This window comes from Bidens hawaiensis, unplaced genomic scaffold (genome assembly GCF_021521415.1).
Source record: "Bidens hawaiensis isolate Kalapana, Puna unplaced genomic scaffold, B.hawaiensis_p1.1 tig00041686_1, whole genome shotgun sequence".
NCBI classification, from domain to species: Eukaryota; Viridiplantae; Streptophyta; class Magnoliopsida; order Asterales; family Asteraceae; genus Bidens; species Bidens hawaiensis.
Window position 1 is genome coordinate 65,004 of NW_027505732.1, and position 19,544 is coordinate 84,547.

The 19,544-nt window shown below is 37.4% G+C and overlaps 3 protein-coding genes across 3 annotated transcripts; all 3 read right to left on the reverse strand.

The window, feature by feature from the left end:
• LOC143615017 (protein FAR1-RELATED SEQUENCE 5-like) lies at positions 1 to 3,847 on the reverse strand. Its single transcript, XM_077088277.1, has 6 exons — positions 3,784 to 3,847; positions 3,045 to 3,206; positions 2,113 to 2,947; positions 1,795 to 2,053; positions 939 to 1,508; positions 1 to 841 (listed from the first exon to the last, which is right to left on the reverse strand). The coding sequence occupies exons 1-6, from the start codon at positions 3,845 to 3,847 to the stop codon at positions 59 to 61; spliced, it is 2,673 nt and encodes an 890-aa protein (XP_076944392.1). The 3' UTR covers positions 1 to 58.
• A 7,892-nt stretch (positions 3,848 to 11,739) lies between these two features.
• Positions 11,740 to 13,687, reverse strand: LOC143615018 (uncharacterized). Its single transcript, XM_077088278.1, has 5 exons — positions 13,401 to 13,687; positions 13,249 to 13,333; positions 13,048 to 13,172; positions 12,849 to 12,980; positions 11,740 to 11,909 (listed from the first exon to the last, which is right to left on the reverse strand). The coding sequence occupies exons 1-5, from the start codon at positions 13,603 to 13,605 to the stop codon at positions 11,740 to 11,742; spliced, it is 717 nt and encodes a 238-aa protein (XP_076944393.1). The 5' UTR covers positions 13,606 to 13,687.
• A 371-nt stretch (positions 13,688 to 14,058) lies between these two features.
• On the reverse strand, positions 14,059 to 18,548 carry LOC143615019 (uncharacterized). The gene is made up of 3 exons (XM_077088279.1): positions 17,704 to 18,548; positions 16,774 to 17,273; positions 14,059 to 16,025 (listed from the first exon to the last, which is right to left on the reverse strand). The coding sequence occupies exons 1-3, from the start codon at positions 18,546 to 18,548 to the stop codon at positions 14,059 to 14,061; spliced, it is 3,312 nt and encodes a 1,103-aa protein (XP_076944394.1).
• Positions 18,549 to 19,544: the final 996 nt, after the last annotated feature.

Consider the following 19,544-nt stretch of genomic DNA (forward strand, 5'->3'; position numbering starts at 1 on the left):
TAAAGACAAAGGTTATGGTCCGTAAAATATAAAAGGAAAAAAATAAACAAAAACACTTTCATTCATCAGAACTTGATTGGGTGTCACTGCTGTCATCAGAATCGCTAGGTGAGTCCGTTTCAGATGTGTCAACAGACTCGTCACTTTCCACATATTCCCTTCCCTGTTTCTCCATCACTGCAACCCTTTCTTTTCGCTTTTGGTCCATGATTTTTCGCCTTTGCTCCCTCTCTTTTCGTTTTTGTTCTTTTAGTAGCATAATTTTTTCGTGGTTACGGGAGTCGTGTCCGTGAACATGTTTGTTACATTTTTTGCAGAATCTTTTTGGTTTCTTGCTTCTTTTTTTTGCCTTCTCCCCGGGACCTATCTTGCGCTTGCGAGAACTAGAACCCTTGTTTCTAATCCTTATCGGTGGAGTTATTGTCACTTTATCGGGTATTTTGTATCCAACCAAATCTTCAATTATGGCAGACTTGCTATTATAAGACGGTTCTGTAGGAATTTTTTCCCATATGTTATTCTTCATCTGTTGCATTTGGTCGACCAAGGACTGAAGAAGGTCTATGTTACCACGTGCCCGGTTCGCGCAATGATTGGCTAAAGACAGAAACTGATGCCTTAGTTTAGACCTTTCATCAACCAGGACACCGTATCTTGATTCAATCTTGAAAAGTGACGATGGTAGGACGTCACTCCTCCACCGTTTTGGGATGTAATTTTCTGGGATTTCATCTATTAGCTCGATTTGGAAGACTTTTAAGATGTGTCTACACAGGTAACCAATACGAGTGAAACCCTTACAGGAACATGAAAACGTATCATCAATGGGATGGTGACACACCTGCAAAATAAATTATAAAAAAGGGTGACTAGTTAACGTCATTGAATTATGAAAACGATAAGCATAAAGATAGGTGTTTTCGTGATAAAATAAGAACCTTAAATTCACCAACAAAACCATTCCTTTTGTCTTTGTGATTGATGTAGTGAATGTTTAGTCCGTCTTTAGTCTCTAGACGAGAACAGGCACAGTGATAAAGTCCCTTTGTAATCTCTTTCTGAACCTCTTTGAAAATTGTTATAGTGTAGACATAAGAAGCATGGCGCTCAATTGGCAAACGGGTCTCTATTGGCGGTCTCTTTGTTGTGGTATCATTCTGTAGTTCGCGTTGCACATGACGCTGAGCATTCAAAGCCATTTCAAAACAGTTCATGAATTGAACTAGGTTGTTTCCATGGCTTGAATATACTTTGAATTGTGAATTTGAACTCTCACACCGAGATGTAGTCTTCATCAGACAACACATTGGCAAGTCTCTAAAGTAAGCGGGTACCCAACTATCCCTAATTGCAAACATGTCTTTCAACCATTTGTTTTCGCTTAAGTTGAAGTCGTCAATCAATTCATGCCATCTAGACTCAAACGTCTCAGGCTTGATGAATACATTCCAAACCAGCTTATTAACACGACATCTGATTTGTTCGTTAACCTGCATCTCGCCCTTCAACTTTAAAAAAAACAATTCAGTAGTATTTTTGGTGCGGTAGGCACCGTACCAGGTTAATAAATGGATGGTAACATAAATTTGTAAGTACACAATAATGAAACAGAATTGGGAATTGTATCCAAAATTGTAACAACATCTTGTAGTTGCTAATAGGTGTGTATACTGAATAAAAATCAAACAATGGGTATATACAGTGATGAATTAAAAAAATGTAACGTTAGGAAGCAATCAACCCATCGGTCCATTAAACTGAATCTGACCATTCTAATGAAATGCATATACATACCTTAACATGTATTTTATTTGTGACGTGCCACATGCACAGTCTGTGTGTAGATTCAGTCAAAACTGTGGAAACTGCTTGTTTCATAGTTGCGTCCTGATCGGTCAACACCAGGCGCGACTGCTTTCCATGAGATGATACAAAAGTATTTAGTAACCACTTATAAGATTCAATTGTCTCATTATATATCAAGCCAGCACCAAAAGTTACACATTTCTTGTGGCAATCAACGCCCGTGAATGGAACGAAAATCATATTATGACTGCACAAAACAAAATACTTGATTAGTAAAACAAAAACATGACCATGTTAATAATAAACAGTATACGACAATCATTACCAGTTGGTATGTATGTAGCGTCGAAAGCTAAAACTTCACCAAACATACTGTAGTTGCATCTTGATATGCCATCAAACCAAAATATTGACGATAGCACACCGTCAACAGCTTTGTATTGGAAAAAAAAGTCCTCTAAATTACTCATGTTGTGGTTAAACCTATCCACAATCATTTGAGCATCCGCATCAGCAATAACACCCCTTACATTGCAAGCATGGTTCTTAAAGTCCGTCTTTGATCCCGCTACCAAGTGTTGCCCACCCTTCAAAGATGATAGCACACGGTGAGCAACGGTTGGACCGAAACCCGTAGTTTGAAGACAATGTATGAATTCCTTTTCTGAAAACTGTAGTTGTCTTCTTCTTCTAGTTAGATCCATATTAAAATCATCGACAAGTCCATGATTTTGAGCCTCTGAAAAATTATATATCTCGAACCCCACGGAGCTTGATGGAACTTTAAGTCTAATACATGCATTGCAACCGGTAACCTTGATATTAATGTTGCGGCGCTTAGAAGACGATGATGGAGTTTCCAAGGTATCCACATCTTTACAGCGTGGGCTACCGGCTTTGCTGCAAACAATATATTTATGAGAAATAACACCCTTTGTCCGTGTTGTGGTTGAAATCCTTACATCAAAACCAGCTTTAGCAGCGTATGCCTTGTACATGTTAACAACATCATCCCAAGTATTAAAACGTAGCCCAACGTAAGGTTTCTCATCAGTTGGAACATCTGGAATCCATTGTTTGGTACCATAAGGTGTGTAGCAGTAGTTCGGATGCACATGTTGCACCTCTTCTGCGTTTAAGATTAATTAAAAAATCTAATTATAAACAAATAAATGGGGGATGATAGCAGACATTACATTAAAGAAACTCGGGAAACATTAATCTTTATTAAGTCTAACCTTCATGGTTCATACCCTGTTGAACAGTCGACTGGCCGAATATTGGCTCGTTAGTTACGGTAACTATGGCTTGTAGATCAAGAACATCTTTGGATGTATTTTCTGAGACCGCGGGATATTTCTCTGTGACCACAGTTACCTCCTCAGGAGCAAGCGTAGTTGCTGTTTACATAGGAGTAAACGCGTGTAAAAATAATTATACTCAAACAAAATTGCAAGAAAAATAAGTAAGCTACTTTAGCAAAAATAAATGAAAATACAAGATAAAGGTCTACATATATACAGACACACAAACAAACATATATGCATACATACCGACAAATAAAACGATGACTAACATGAATACGAACACACATACACAAATACGTATGGACATATACACATACACACAGTACAAATCATAAAAAAATGGACATACATCAAAGATGGGCATAAAGGGACCAATGGACGTACATGGTACAGATAAGCAAACCTACACAAAATACAGAACATACACAAACAGACAACCAAACATGATAAGATACACATAACCGAACACACCTACATACATAATGAGATACAAACCTACAACAAATATAAGAAGCGACACACACACATAAAAACCGATCGTTTATGGAGTCAATCATGCCACCATATCGCTACGACAGAAAATTAATACAACAAAGTTCGATGGATTTTTAAAGATAATAAGATGAATATGTCTACAATCATGATAACAATACACTGCCAGGTAACTTACCGTCATAATCATCAGACCATACGCTGCTTGACTGACCCACATGTTGTTTTGATCCAATTTCCATTGCACATGTTAATATATCAAATTAGAGAGAAACAGGGCAATTGAACATTGAAAATAAGAGGAACAATTATACAAGGATATTACTTACGTGTTTTGTGTAATCTTAAGAGAATAATGAAGAGGTGAGGATGATAAGTTAAGGAAAACCAATAGTTTTATACTCATCCATTTATGGTTGTATATTCAGTTAATGATTTGTATGCATTAATGAATTAATCTTTGAAAAATAATAACAAAATATCAACCCTAACATTAAAAAGATATCAGATTAAATTTGTAGTAAATGAAAATCATTACAAAACTTCAGCATTAGTTTGAGGAACAATAAACGGTCTCGACATTTATTTTATCAAAAACTAATAAATAAAATTATCGTGCTAGACATAATTGGGAAACACAAGGAATGATTAGAACCTGATGTTGCTGATAGAGAATATATGTATCATCGTCTGGAGGTTCAGTCGTTTCGATCTTGAATTAGGGCGGAATAATATATGGTATAACAGTCGCTTGGTAAATCTCATAATCGAAATCGGAATCATCGTTAACAATGAGTTTGTAATTGAAGTCGAAACGATGTTGATTTAGGATCTTATGTAGCTATTTGACAGGGATTGAGTTTATTGGGTTAACAGGGATCAGAATCATCGTTAACAGGGATTGACCGGAGTTTTTATGTTTTTAATAAATAATTATAATAAAGATATTAATTATTATAAGTTACCATTATTAGAATTAGGATAAATTGACAGAAATAACCTTAAATATAAATAAATCAAAATAATAATAGAAAAAATCTGATTGGTTAATATTACTTCTCGCACTTCTCGCTGTAAGTTTATTTCTGAAAAGAACCAAAGCCTATATATATATATATATATATATATATATATATATATATATATATATATATATATATATATATATTTTGGGGGAGAATGTTAAAGATGGATATATCGCACCAACAAAACAAAACAATGTAATGAAAAAACAGATGTGATGACATTATTATAATTACTTTTTATAAAGTAATCTTAAATCTTAAATATATATAAACGAATCTTTAAAAATTCTTTGGTTTCTTAACACATCATCTTAAGCCACCAACTTTTTTATTTATAAATTCATGCATTTGACCCGAATTCACGGGTATGGGTCTCACCAAACCCAGATAGCCATTAAAGACGTTATAACATTTCATTAAATTAATAATTAATCTTACCAAAGATAGGGATATATTAAAAATTAATATTCGATTAAAAAAAGATATTTTATATTATTTATAATTAAGAAACAGTTTTATAGTAAAAATAAAATAAGCGGGTCATGGGTCTCACCAAACTCATATATCATTTAAACTAGGTTATAACATCTCATTTATTTGTGAAACTCTTTCATTATCAAATCCTAAATATATGATTAACTTTCTTATAATAGATAAAATTAAAATTCAAAATATATATAAGTATTTAAAACGAATAATGTAAAACAACCATATAACACGGGGTAACACTATAAATAAAAAGAGACACAATAGTTATAAGAAACTAGGTAAATAATAATTAGGCTGTGTGTTGTCAAGCCATAACCAGGATTCATCCTAAAATATTACGTCTCATGGTGCTAATTGGACGCTAACCGTTCACCCCTACCCACTTGCGTACCCCTAACTAGAGCTTGTTGTGGTGGGTGATGAGCCAATAGCCTCCCCATAACATTTAATCAATTCCCTTTAGTCCTCCACTCTACATTAGCGACCGTGAGCCAACTCACACTTTTCTCTCGCGCCCTTTGTTATGATGTTCGTGATCGATGTGGCAACGCAAAGGCCAATGGCGCCCCAATTACTTTGACTAAACAATGTAATTAAAAAAATAACAATAATAAAAAAAAAATAGGTCCAAAGTTTGAGACCAAACCGAATTGAAATCACCATTCTATTGATGCAACACTTGTACTCAAGGTTGTAAAAATCCCGACTAGGCGCCGAGTAATCGCTACAAGGTACGGTGCCGAGACGACTTTCTTTAACTCCACCTAGTTACTCGGATTCGATCAAAAGTGATCAACCTTTGCCACAATTGGATCTACTAGGTTAACTGGAGCCGATTTTGACTTTATAAAGTTAAACATAATTCATAATTCTATAACATTAAAGAACGACTATCATTTTTTAAATTAATTGTTTTCAAATTTTAGATACTTTAGTATTTAAAGATGTATCTTTTTTATTTATATTGATATTCACGTATTTTGCTATAAATACTAGTAGATTTATACTTGACACATATATAAGTTCCTCAAAATTAGTTTCTTTATAATTTACAATGTTCGAGTACTCCCCGAGTACTCTCCGCCTATGACGAGTACTCGCAACTCCCCAATCGATCTTCCTGGGAGCACCTAACGACTTTTGCAACCATGCTTGTGTTATACAATCAATATTTGAGTAAACAGTCTCATATATTAAAAGCCAGTTTTATCCCTCGTATTACGGGGTTATCTTACATTATTCGTTTATAATATTTATTTATTTTTTGAATTTTAATTTATTTATTGTAAGGACGTTAATAATATACTTAGGATTTGATAATGAAAACGGTTTCACAAATAATTAGATGTTATAACCCAGTTTAAAACTATTTGGGTTTGATGAGACCCATGACCCGCTTAGTTTTTTCTTACTATAAAATTGCTTCCTAATTATTAATAATATATATTTTATAAATCAGATACTAAATTTTAGTATATCCTTATTTCATAGGATTTTCTTATAAAATATTTGGTGAAGTTAATTTTTAATTTAATGAGATGTTATAAACTGTTTAAAGGCTATCTAGGTTTGGTGAGGCTCCATACCTGTGAATTCGGTTCAAATGCATGACAAACATACATTTACAAATAAAGCAATCTGATAACGTTAGAGAATGTTGGGGAAGTTTCGTTTATATATATTTTTGAAATTTAAAATTAACATTGAAGATTAAGATTAAATAATTGATATTTATTATTTTTAAAACTAATTCATGCTTAATTGACTAATTGAGTTAGATCCGTCTGATTTGACCATGTTGCCACACTTTTACAATATGTAAAATAGTAAAGATAAAGATTGTGACGCTTACGGTTGAAAAAATTGAAATCTTGTTTTCATATTGTAGTGATTCAAAATTTCAAATATCTGAAAATAATGTTTTTTTTCTCATTTAAATAAAGGGCCAGGCCTGATGTTCCTTCTTCATTTTGTGTCACATCCCTTTTATTTTCAACAATTATCAAAGATGGCTGCTACGAAGTTCCAACGAAATATCTAAGGGTGACGAGAGTATTCTCGGATGAGCAAATTCGATACTGATACTGGTTGTTCCCGGTAGGGGTGCCAATGAGCCGAGCTGCTCGCGAGCTAGTCGAGATCGGCTCGTTAAAAAGCTCGATCGAGCCGAGCTTTATCGAGCCTGAGCCTAAAAATAAGCTCGTTTAATAAACGAGCCCGAGCTTTACTTATCGAGCTTGAGCCGGCTCGCGAGCCTAAACGAGTCTGCCATTTATATATTTTTTAAAATATACATTTAATAATTATTAATTAAAAAATATAGTTTTATGAAAAAATAAAGAAAAATTACTAAATAATATATATTCTTTTATACATAAACTTGGAAAAAAATATATAAAATAATTATAACTATATAAAAAAATAAATGATAAATAGTAAACGAGCCGAGCTCGAGCTTCAAAATCCATTCACGAGCCAAGCTCGAGCTTTGAAAATAGAGTTCGAAACGAGCCGAGCTCGCGCTCTGTGTAAGCTAAACGAGCCGAGCTCAAGTCTAGTCGAGCGGGCTCGGCTCGTTTGCACCTCTAGTTCCCGGTACCAAAATCGGTATCGATTTGGTACCGTCGGTACCGAATCGGCACAAAAGTTTTGAGTTTCGGGTTCGGTACGGTACCGGTATTTCCCGAATTTTTACCTTCAATACCAGTATCCGAACTGAATATTTCGGTAACAGTACCAAGAATTTATGATTTTCGGGATCGGTATTTTTGATACTGATACGGTACCGAGCTCATCCCTAGACGAGAGCCATCTTCCTTTCTATGCCTAGCACTCATAGTCTCATACACGTAAATCAACCATTCAACCTTACATTAGTGTTGTTTATTCCGTCCCTAAATTATGAAGATACTTATATTTCATATCCTAATCATCCATGAACTTTATTACATATTTTATCACAAATAACTAGGTGTAACCCGGCGCATTGCGCCGTTATTTGTTAATGGTTTTCTACAAAGTTTTAAAAGTTTGTTTTTAGGAAAGATTAAAACCCAACATTTTTCATGTGTCTTTACAAAAGATGGGTATCCTGTTTTCTAGTTAGGCACTAAGAAGTTATGCATTTACATATACATATGCAGCTAGGTTTCTTAGCAGTTACAAAAAAGTCGTTGCGTTGATGGATCCACATAGCTGCACTTTTGCATAAGCTATTTGTCTTGATTATCTTAGTCTTGGTATCTTGGTTTTACTTATACCTGTTAAAATAAACATGTTAAGTATCTCATGTCGGTGTATTAGGTAATCTAAAACTTTTTACAGTTGTAAAAGAGAATGTGTTGTGACAGCAAAGTAAAAGATGATGGAACTATTGTATGTATTCATACCTGCTTCATCAAAGGTGAGTGGTCTTTTTGCAGTTGCAGTTTCGGTGATCTCTTTTGTTGTTGGCAACAACTGAGGTGGTGGTTTGTAGGTTGTTTCAGGCAGTGTTGATGCTTCGTTGGTGGCTGATAGCTGTGTGCTGACGTTGCTGGCCCTGTTAATCTTGAGGTTGTAGGAGTTTTTGCTGTGTTGAATGTGCATCACGGCTCGTTTTCCTCTTAAGGCATGCACGTCTTCTGGTATTATGTCTGGATCTTCGTAGCCTCTTTCAACGACAAGCGTTTAGCATGTTATACCGAGTAAAGTGTTTGCTGCAGTGTTGAAGATTGTGGCTTTTGCAGAACCGGTGTCGTCCGTAACTATTACTCCAATGGTGTACCTGTAGTTTTTGTTTAATAAGGTTATGTAGTTTATAAAGTGTTTGAAGCAATTTAAGAGTGTGTTTTTTTACAGCAATTTCGGGTCCGTGATGTCGTCATGTTTTCCGCACGACCATTTCTTTTTTTTGGGGAACATTTTGCGGCTGCATTCTGGGCATTGACGAAAGAACCATGTTTTTGTTGCAATGTCTGTTACTATTGCGTCACATATGAAGTTTTTTTCTTCCTATATAGTTTAGACAATATATTATATTAGTTTTTTTGTGTCATGTAGGGGTGTGCACAAAACGGGAGAATCTGACCTGAAACTGTAAAAACCAAAACCACTGAACCGAAAAAGCGAAACCAAATTAGAAACCGGGTGGTCGGTTTTGAACACGTTGAAAATTAGAAAAAAACGAAATATTGGTTTTGGTTCGGTTTTGTATTTTGTTAAGAACCGAAAAACCAAATCGAAATAATTAAAGAAATCGAAATAATCATAATATTTTAGCTATAACCATTAAAACAAATTGTTGTGGGGTTTTTACTAAAACCGAACCAAAAACCATACTTTCGGTTTTATGAAGTTCTTAAGTTGTTCGGTTTGGTTTTTTTAAGTTTGCGGGTTTTTTGTTTTTGGGTTCGGTTCGGTTTCGGATGTGCTTTTCTCGTATTCGCTGTAGAATATTTCATATTTGTTCTTCAAGTATAAAAAAGTAGTTAAATATACATTTAAAATCAAAATTCAAGGTATTCGTAGTTATTAACCATGTATAGAAACGAAATGCAGCGTAAATATTGGCGAAACAGATTTGTTGCAGATTATATATGTTACCTCTCGATTTAAATATCTATGCTGGTGAATTTCAGAAATTGTGCTGATCGTTTCTGTTTGCTGCTGAGGAGGTTGTCTGGGCTCTATTGCAAGTGCTTGAGGTCGTTGTTGTTGGAATCTGCAGTTGAATATTGATGTTTAGTGACAGGTGTTAGGAACAAAGCGGCGCGCGGAAGCGAAACAGCACACACATGCACAACGATAAACACACATAAACGAAAATATAAACGACACAAGAATTTAACGTGGTTCGGTCCCCGCGAGGGGACCTACGTCCACGGGCTGCAACTAGGTTTTCTTATTAGCTCAGAACCAAGATTACAATTACATGATGGGATATATATAATAAACAAGATTAGGGTTAAACATAATTAGGAGCCAAAACCGGGCCTTCTAATAAAACCGGCCCAAAGGCCTTCATAACCCAACAATCTCCCACTTGAAGGCCTTGCGATAAATTCCAGCCTGCCATCCAAGTAAATATAACAATCTCATTCATCCAGTAACTCTAGTAATCTTCAGTAATAGAAATCAACCAAGCCTCCAGTTCCAAGAACAAGCTAAAACTTCAACAAAAGAAGTTCTCCAAGCCTCCAGTTCTCTAGGAACAAACTAAGATTTCTACCAATCCACACCAGTTGCAGCGCCCCTTCCCATCAGTTACCTGAAAGGCCAATTGAAGCTCCCGAGAGCTCCAATCCGGTCATCACAGACCCAGCCATGACAAAACCCGCCAATGGCTCATCCTCAATCTTAACCGGCCCTCACTTACTCACACTACCGGCTCCAAAGACTTCCAGAGGATAATCACTCTCCAAAAATCAGCAGACTATACCAGGAGAGATTTTCACATTCGGATCTCCCAGTCTTCCGAACTCAACGTCCCTTTGGAAACAAACCTAGAACACACCGCGTGCTCCCACTGTTACCAAAACCCCGAACATGTTCAGACCTCCGAATACGCTCAAGCTAACATCACTGTGGCTCCAGGCTTCATGTCTGCAAACTGAAACCCCTTAGCTCTACCCGATTCAGCGAGCCAAGACCTTATAACTCGGAAGTTGGTTCACTTCTTCCGACGATACAGAGACCGTATCTTCCAAAAGTCTTTAACTAAAAGATTCAACAAATGCTTCATTGAAGTGAGTAACAAGAAATAAAGCAAACTAGAATCTTGAACCCAAGAGTCTTCACCGCCTTCACTGAGTCTCAATGCATCAACCCCAGATACATTCTCAAAAGCAGAATTCCAAACCTTTCGACATCGACTCTTAAAATGTCTCACCTCTACGCAACCTACCAAGTCGACTATGCCCAGCTCCCACTGTTCCTGTTATCCCAACCCATGCCACACCAACACTCCATGAGATGAACCCCACTCGTACTATCCCGGCAAATAACTTTACCCAACACGAGATTATGAACCTCTCAAATGGTGTACCACTGATCACCACCAAACAAGATATAACTTCACAATTCCAAACGAACAAGAAGTAATAATCACAGTTTCGAACCAGCTAACAGGCAAACAGCTATAACAACAGTAGAACTTTCATGAAATCAAGCGGTACCAAGGGTTCTATGACCGTACACACGATCAGTTAACTCAAACCCTAACCGAAAGATCATCCAAACGAGCAATAGTTAACATGACTTGCCACTAACCTCATTTTTTTTTTTCACTTATGCCGTCACCAGCACACCCGCTGGTTCCATTTTCTCCAAGTTTATCCATCACCAGTACTATATCCAAGTTCACATGACAAACCAATCAACCAAAATCCAAACCGTCAAACATTCCGATCATAACCACCTCGTCTTCAGTTATAACAATAACAAACGAGAACAAATCGAAAACAGTGAACAGACACAACAAGGGCACGGGCCTAAACTTGACGATTGTTCAATAGAACACTGCCAAATAAACCGATTTGCTCTTGCAATAACCGATAAATCAACTAACTGTAAATAAACTATATAAAGTTACCTCAGACTAATCTCTTGCAAACAAATCTGAACCCGAACCTAAATGGTCTTCACAAAACCCGGTTCCCTGAAGCCGAGCAACCTCCAAAGAAAAACCCTAAAACCCGAAACACCCGACCCGGTGCTTCACCTGCAACGCCCGAGTGAAACCTGCAACTCCAAGAAGTCCAAAACAGGAATTCTAATTGCAAAATCACCCGGAAAACCGTCCCAAACAGCCCTGAAAAACAGCCCCGAACAGCCCTGTTAACCAGAAAAACGAAGATCTCTGACAATACTGTTCACCGCCGGAATCACTGTTCACGGCCGGAAACACTGTTCATGCCGGATACTGTTCACCGCGGCACTGTAGCGGCGGCACTGTAGCAGCCCTTCTCAAACCAGCCTCTTCTACCTTTTTTTTTTTTCCGATCGATACCCCGTGCAAAACCGTGTGTAAACAACGAGCCAAAGCTCTGATACCACTTGTTAGGAACAAAGCGGCGCGCGGAAGCGAAACAGCACACACATGCACAACGATAAACACACATAAACGAAAATATAAACGACACAAGAATTTAACGTGGTTCGGTCCCCGCGAGGGGACCTACGTCCACGGGCTGCAACTAGGTTTTCTTATTAGCTCAGAACCAAGATTACAATTACATGATGGGATATATATAATAAACAAGATTAGGGTTAAACATAATTAGGAGCCAAAACCGGGCCTTCTAATAAAACCGGCCCAAAGGCCTTCATAACCCAACAACAGGGTGGGGTTCTTTCGAGTTAGAATTCATATGGCGTTAGTAAATGTGTTGTACCTTGATTTCAGGGTAACTGTCTTTTCAGTTGGTTAGCCCTGCTTGCGGTGCGCACATATGATGTATATATGTGTGAACCCTCGGGTGGGCAAAAGTGAAATTGCACTAATTTTGACGTTATTTTACTAATCTCGTGAAAATAACGTTAAAAGTGACGGACGGTTAATCAGGCATCATGTAGTGGCGTTGATAGCTGAAAGATAAGGGTACATGCACCGATCAGCCGGTGTCCCGATGATTGAGTGCTATGTGCCTTATGTCCAAGGCTTGATGCAAAACTACTATCGAGCCGGGGGTCTCACCGGAAGCAGCCTCTCTATCCCTATGGGGTAGAGGTAAGGCTGCCTACATCTTACCCTCCTCAGACCCTACCATAGCTTTGCTATTGGTGGGATATACTGAGTACGATGATGATGATGATGATGTCTTTTCAGTTGGTGGGTCGAAATATATGTGTGTTGCAGCAGTTGATGACAGTTGTATTTTTTCTGCAAATATGTTGGAGGTTAGCTTTTTGCTATCTTTTATATGTAAATTTTTGTCAGTTGTATATACCTAAAAATTTTGCAACTTTTGTTGATGTGAGCACAATAATGATCGGTGGGTCAGTCTTTTGCATTGTCTCCGAGCTAAATTGTGGCATTATTTCTTCCCAGATTGTAACCTCTATTGCTTTCCCGCTGAAATGTGGGTATTTTTTTGTAAACGCCAGATCTATATATTATCGAATGTGCGCAATTGGTAAAAGGAGATTACCTGATATCTGTCATATTAAGCCGTATCACTGACTTTCCATTTGAGGTCTTATCTGGGGTTGCTGTATCAAGCCTTCCTGCATAGTCTGTAATTGGGTACGATTAGGTTGTGTTTTGTATTGGGTAATAGCATGTGATTAGAGTTACTATTACCTGTGAGACAATCCCTTTTGTGTACACGCTCGCATAGCTGGTTGTAGTCGCTTAGCCTGAAGTAGAACTGGGGAAAGTCTTGTGGAGCGGTTACATGATTGAGAATGATGTTTGTGCCTAATCTTATTGTTGCAGGGTGATCAGTAGACTTCATTTCCGGCAATGCTTGTTCGCAAATGTAGTTGTCAATTTCATAGCATGACATTAGATCGATTTTTTTCTCAAAGTAATCCTTGTCCAGGTTGTGTACATTTGCCTGGATAGCATCTCCCTATATATTGTATTTGTTATATTACAAAAGTGGTTTAAAATCAGTTTGTATGGTAATTTGTATACTTACATATTTGTCGATCAGTAAGCAACATCTTCTCTTCTTGTGAATGGCTTCCATTTCCTTATAGCTCGTATTGTAATAGGTATTGCATCGCCTGTTGCCTTTATACATGAGATCCGTTGTGTCTCCATTTTATGTACTCTGTTGATAAAGTAAGTTAGGGACAATTTATATAAGTGAGTTGTATGCATTTATATAAAAGAAAGTTGTGTATAGACAAAACATATATGATATGGTGAAAACATAATAAATTTTCTTATTTTTTATGTATGTGTATAATCAATAAAACACGCATTATATATTCATGTATCACAATGTGTAGCCTTATGCAGTAGAAACCTCAATAGTGTTTACTTCATTCATGAAGTCTGAAAAGACGATGTTTTTTGTTTTATTTACACAACTGTCTTCTGTTGTAGACGCCAACACTTTTAGAGAATCTGGAGATGTTGCTCTTGAGAAAGCGACGTATAGCTGTCCGTGTGTGAATACAGGTTCTGGTAAGTAGACGCCAATTTTTTTTAAAGATTGACCTTGACTCTTATTGATTGTCATTGCATAGCATGCTTTAACTGGAAACTGACGTCTGGTAAAGACGAATGGCAATTCTTTGTTTTTGTGCACGAAGTTTATTTTTGGTATATACACTCGATGACCAATTCGTGTTCCTGTGATTATGTGTGCTTCAATGACTTTTGGTAGGAGTTGTGAAACTAAAAGTCTTGTTCCGTTGCATAAACCAGAATGTTGGTTTATATTTCGCAATAAAATAATTGGGGTATTGACCTTTAGTTTTAGTTTATGTGGTGAGATTCCGTTGAAGTTCAGCTGATTTAGGTGTTCCTCTGGGTACAAAATGTCGATGTCTCCTCTGTTTAGTGAGTATGGGACGATTGTGTCTTTGCTTAGATATGTCTTGTATTCTCCCGGGCATGATTCTAAGATCAAATCGTTGATTTGTTCTACAGTGGCATTTTTGGGGCAAACGATTGCCCTGTCAGATAAATTTTGTGCACATGGGTTGTTTAAAATGGAGCCATCGTACACGAACCGAATTAACGAATCCAAGTTGTTCTCCTTAGGATGTAAAAGTAAATGAGCAGGTATTTCGATTAGTTTCGCATTTTCGGGGTCATCTCTATCTGCTTCGCCGATGGCACCATTTCCTACGTCTGGTAGCCATGTCGCGAATTCACGAATACCAATTAAGTCGGCATCATTCTGAATATTAGTTGTAATTCGCATATTATGGTTTAATTTATGTACCTTGAATTTTTTCCATAAATGCGATCTTGGTAATGTAGAGTTAATGATATCTGAACGTGACGCCTTTCCTATTACGGGAAGTGTTTGTCTAAAATCACCACCTAATAATATAGATTTCCCACCGAAAGGTTTTCCTCTTTCTTCGAACAAATCTCTAAGTGTTCTGTCCAGAGACTCGAAACATTTTCGATCACTCATAGGGGCTTCGTCCCATATTATAAGAGACGTTTCTGCCAAAAGGATAGACAGCTGTGTTCTTTTTTTTATATCACAGGTTGATCGTTCCGTTAACTCTAAAGGTATCTTAAATCGTGAGTGAGCTGTGCGTCCAGCTGGTAATAGAAGTGAGGCGATTCCCGATGACGCAACTGCTAATACAACTTTTCCCTTCGACCTAAGTGCTGAAATTATCGTCGTCCATAAAAATGTTTTGCCTGTGCCACCGTGACCGTAAACAGATAGCAAAAGTTGAGAATTTGTATTTTCTGAATGCATTACTCTTTCATAAACCTGAAGTTGTTCACTATTCAGTTGAGCTCGTAATTTTGAATGTTCAGCGCTTAACGCGACTCTATCGTATGGCTTTTCTTCCATTAGTAACCTGTTTTTAAGTGAAGCGAGTATCGAATCGGAAGGCATTGGGAGACCAAAATCTCGAAGTGTTTTTGAAGGGGTGCTTGAATTTAGTAGTAATTCAATCTCGTATAAAACGTATTGTTGTAGATCGCAATCGTTTATAGAACCACCGCACTGCTGACCCTCTTTGTGTATCCGTAATCGTATATCATCTGACATTTTTTCCCAATTTTCTTGCCAGAAAACAGGTGGGTTGGCGATGTCACAAAATAAAAGCATAGTTGCAAACAAAGATCTTAATTCTGATGATGTTGCCCAAGCTGATGCCTCAGTAAATGTTGAAAGCCACTCTAAATCATTGCCAATCAACCCAAGGCTTTCACATGCTGAGCGGTAAGTTGTATGTGTAACTCCTGAGACGGTGCGTATTTCAGCAAATGACCTGCAGCCTGTTTGGTGGCATAGCAACAGTCGTAGGTAAAATAGTTCTCCAGATGTTGGGTGCACATATATGAGTCGTCCTATTGCGGGATCCTTTTTGTCCGCCCTACGAATCCATCCTTTACCAGACTCATTTCACCAGTATCGAGAGACATAGTCGATATATCGAAGGTTTGCACCATCAGTATGGATTTGATTGTTTCTTAACCATTCAGTCAATGTGGTTTTTCCAAATGATGGATTATGAACCACGGTTTGTAGCTGCATATGTTCTCTGAATGTAACGTTTTGCATACCTTCTAAGTGGACAGCTAAAATCTGCACAGATGGATTTCTGTTATGAATTGGAAAATTTAAAATCCTCCATGCCGATTCATGTGGACATATGTATCGACCGTCAACGAAATTCTTTATCTCGTTCACCTCAGATGGTGTGTCAACTGATGTACTGGGTGAGGTATCATTCTCTTTACTAATGGCAAATTTAATATGATCTGCGCCTTTGGATATATACTTAAAACAGATACTTAATCATCATGCTCCAGCCGCAATATTCAACGTTAATGTGAGCGTTAAAGCGCATGCAAAGAGTTTGATTAAATGGTACAACATAACCATTATCTAGTGGTATATTATTCTTAAGAACACGTAAGCCATTGGCCGACCTTCGGTAATGGACATTACCGTCTTTGCCAAACCGTGTGCTTATTTCGAAATCTTTTGGAAAAGATTTGGAGCACTTGCCATCGCACATACATGAAGCGTTTGGATTTAGCAAACCGAATGGACCATGAAGCATGCATTCACTAACAATTTTGTAGAGTGTTGGGTTAACGGATGGGTTTGGTATCTCTGCTATGATGTATTTGTCAACATCTGCAGGGATTCTTATCTTAAAAGGTGGGGCAACCCATAATAAAGTATGACAATGAGGAAGCCCCCTTTTCTGAAACTCAATGATGTATAGATCTATGAAAAAAATGTAGTCGACTATGTCATCGTCATGATTAACATTTAACGTTGACAAAAGGAAATTGTAACCTGAAATGTAGCTCTTACCGGCGGTGACATCACCAAACGTTTTGTCTGTTCTAAGAAATTTTATGAATGATTTGACCTTAAGTTCAAAGACTCTTGCAATAATATCGGGCCTGTCTTCCGCATGTTCGTAGCCCATATTCTCAAGGTGTCGTGTTATTTCAGGCCACTTTGCGTTGCAAGTGAATGTTATGAAGTACTGTGGGTTACCATGGACTCTACATATGGCCAATGCATCTTGATAATGCTTATACATATACCTCGGACCCCAGTGAAGGACGAAGGCAAGAAAATTCGTTTCCCGACATGACGGGCCTCTGTGTCACCTCTAGATATGGCATCATGTATGCCACTTAGCTATTCACATCGAAACAAATTTTGGTTGGCATTTATAAATTCAAGTCGACAGTGTTCAATGGAAACGTACGCATCTACTAAATATTGCTGAAAAAGCCTACCTCCTTTTAACAAATGTGTATATATACCTTCGCGGTCATGTATGAGGTAACTATAATACATATTCATTGTCAACTTATTGTCTGACGAAGAGGTCGATCGAAGACGAAGGTCAGCGGACCATCCTTGCTCTGCATACGGGAATAGCAATGGATATTGCAGGGGCATATATGATGAATGCAATTTGCTAACCCTTTGAGGGACACCATCTTTGGAGTGAATGATGATATCAAAGTTACTTGCATCAGTTTCATTCTCACACACAATTGCACCCAATTGCCTGGTGCTGGCGGCTCGTAAGTTCGTTGTCTACGCCCGTCGTACAACCGTATCTTGAAATCATCGATGTTAGCAGTGGCACAAAAATCAGCTGCACTTTTAAATAGCCTTACGTATTCGTTACATGATGCAAGAGTCCTACTAATAAGAGCGACAATCTCAGGTAAAACGCACGGCTTATTAGAATTAGAAAAGAAACGCATTCGGTTTGCAGTTTCATTGTGAGTATCATATATATACATTTGTAGATAACGTGGTTTCTCATTAGGTGGTGGACATAAAGATCCCAACCAGTGAGAAATTTGTCCTGAGACTTTGAACACGTATGGGCCACGACTATAATTAATGTACTCGTCAATCTCTGCACCAAATGAAGTCATTGAAAACATCGAGTTGTAAGCGCGTACGGTATGCATAAAGTCAGAATCACAAAACAGTTCTCTTAAAGCAGCCGGTGGCAAAAGGGGAATTGGTAAACAAACCGCTCGACCCCTGCAACATATGTTATACCTTGGGTGTCTACATAGTGGAGAAGATTTAACTCTTTCTTCAAACCAGAACAACGCGCCGCAATACTCACAAATATGCTCGCAATCTCCTACGCCTAGGTATTGTGACGAAGAAGCAACTGAGTCAACAGCAGCATTTATCTCGGAATTGTATGGTAAGGGTGCAGCATCACTGTAAGATCCAACGGCGACACTGGACATCAAACGTTCGAATCGAGTAGGATGATAACCTGTTGTAGATTGACGCATGGCTGACGTACTACTTGATGATTCATTTGTATAATCGTATGGAGCGAAAGGCTTACGCCTTGAAGGCTTACGCGTAAACGGCATAAGGCTAGGTTATCTAATGCTAAAATTATCCAAAGGAAACCAAAAATAACAGAAGCACAGGCAAACCAACAATAAATAAAAGCTACAGCATATAAACGTTTATAACGAAACCGTATGAAAAAACATCAACAAACAGGTAAACCAAACAGTAACATAAAAACGTTACAGAAGAAAAGTGTCTACTGATTGTATACCTTAAACATCAAAGCAACACGTAGAGCCTCAACCAAAAGTCACCATCTTCTACAACAAATAATTAATAGATAAGTTAGTGTAAATAAATATAAAAAGAAACTCATGTACAGCGAAACACTTTTTAATCTTTAAGCTATTCCGAACCCCTTTTTTTGGAACTTAAATGCAGGGAAAAAATGAATACATATTTACCTGGGATGATGAGGGTCGCATTGTTTGGGTTGTTTTTTTTCCGGATTTGAAGCTATTTTATTCGTAAACCACACTGATCCAATTTATTTCGTATTTTACAGTCGCATTTCATGCTTGAATATTTCCACGGGACGTATTTGTAACTTAGTTTAATGTATTTTATAGCATCGTTTTGTGTATTGATAAGCATAAATTTTACCCAACAATTCGTTTTCACTATTCGCTTAGATAATCATACAAAAGTAACCCAAGTAAACCAAACTGAGTAACCAAAGCAATTTGTTTAATTAAAAAGACTAACAGTTCATAGTATTGCATTAAATAATTGTGACACAATTATTGGGATTCAATGTTTCTGTTTTAAGGGTTGATTATTGGTTTGTTTGTGTAAAAACCTGTTTGTAACCCGTTTGGGTTGGGGCTGTTGGCTGTTCAAATGTTTACGCGGTGACTCGATTGGCAGAGTCTCACAGGGCGGTCAATCCACATAGAACTAATAACAGACATAACTCAAGGCACACATCA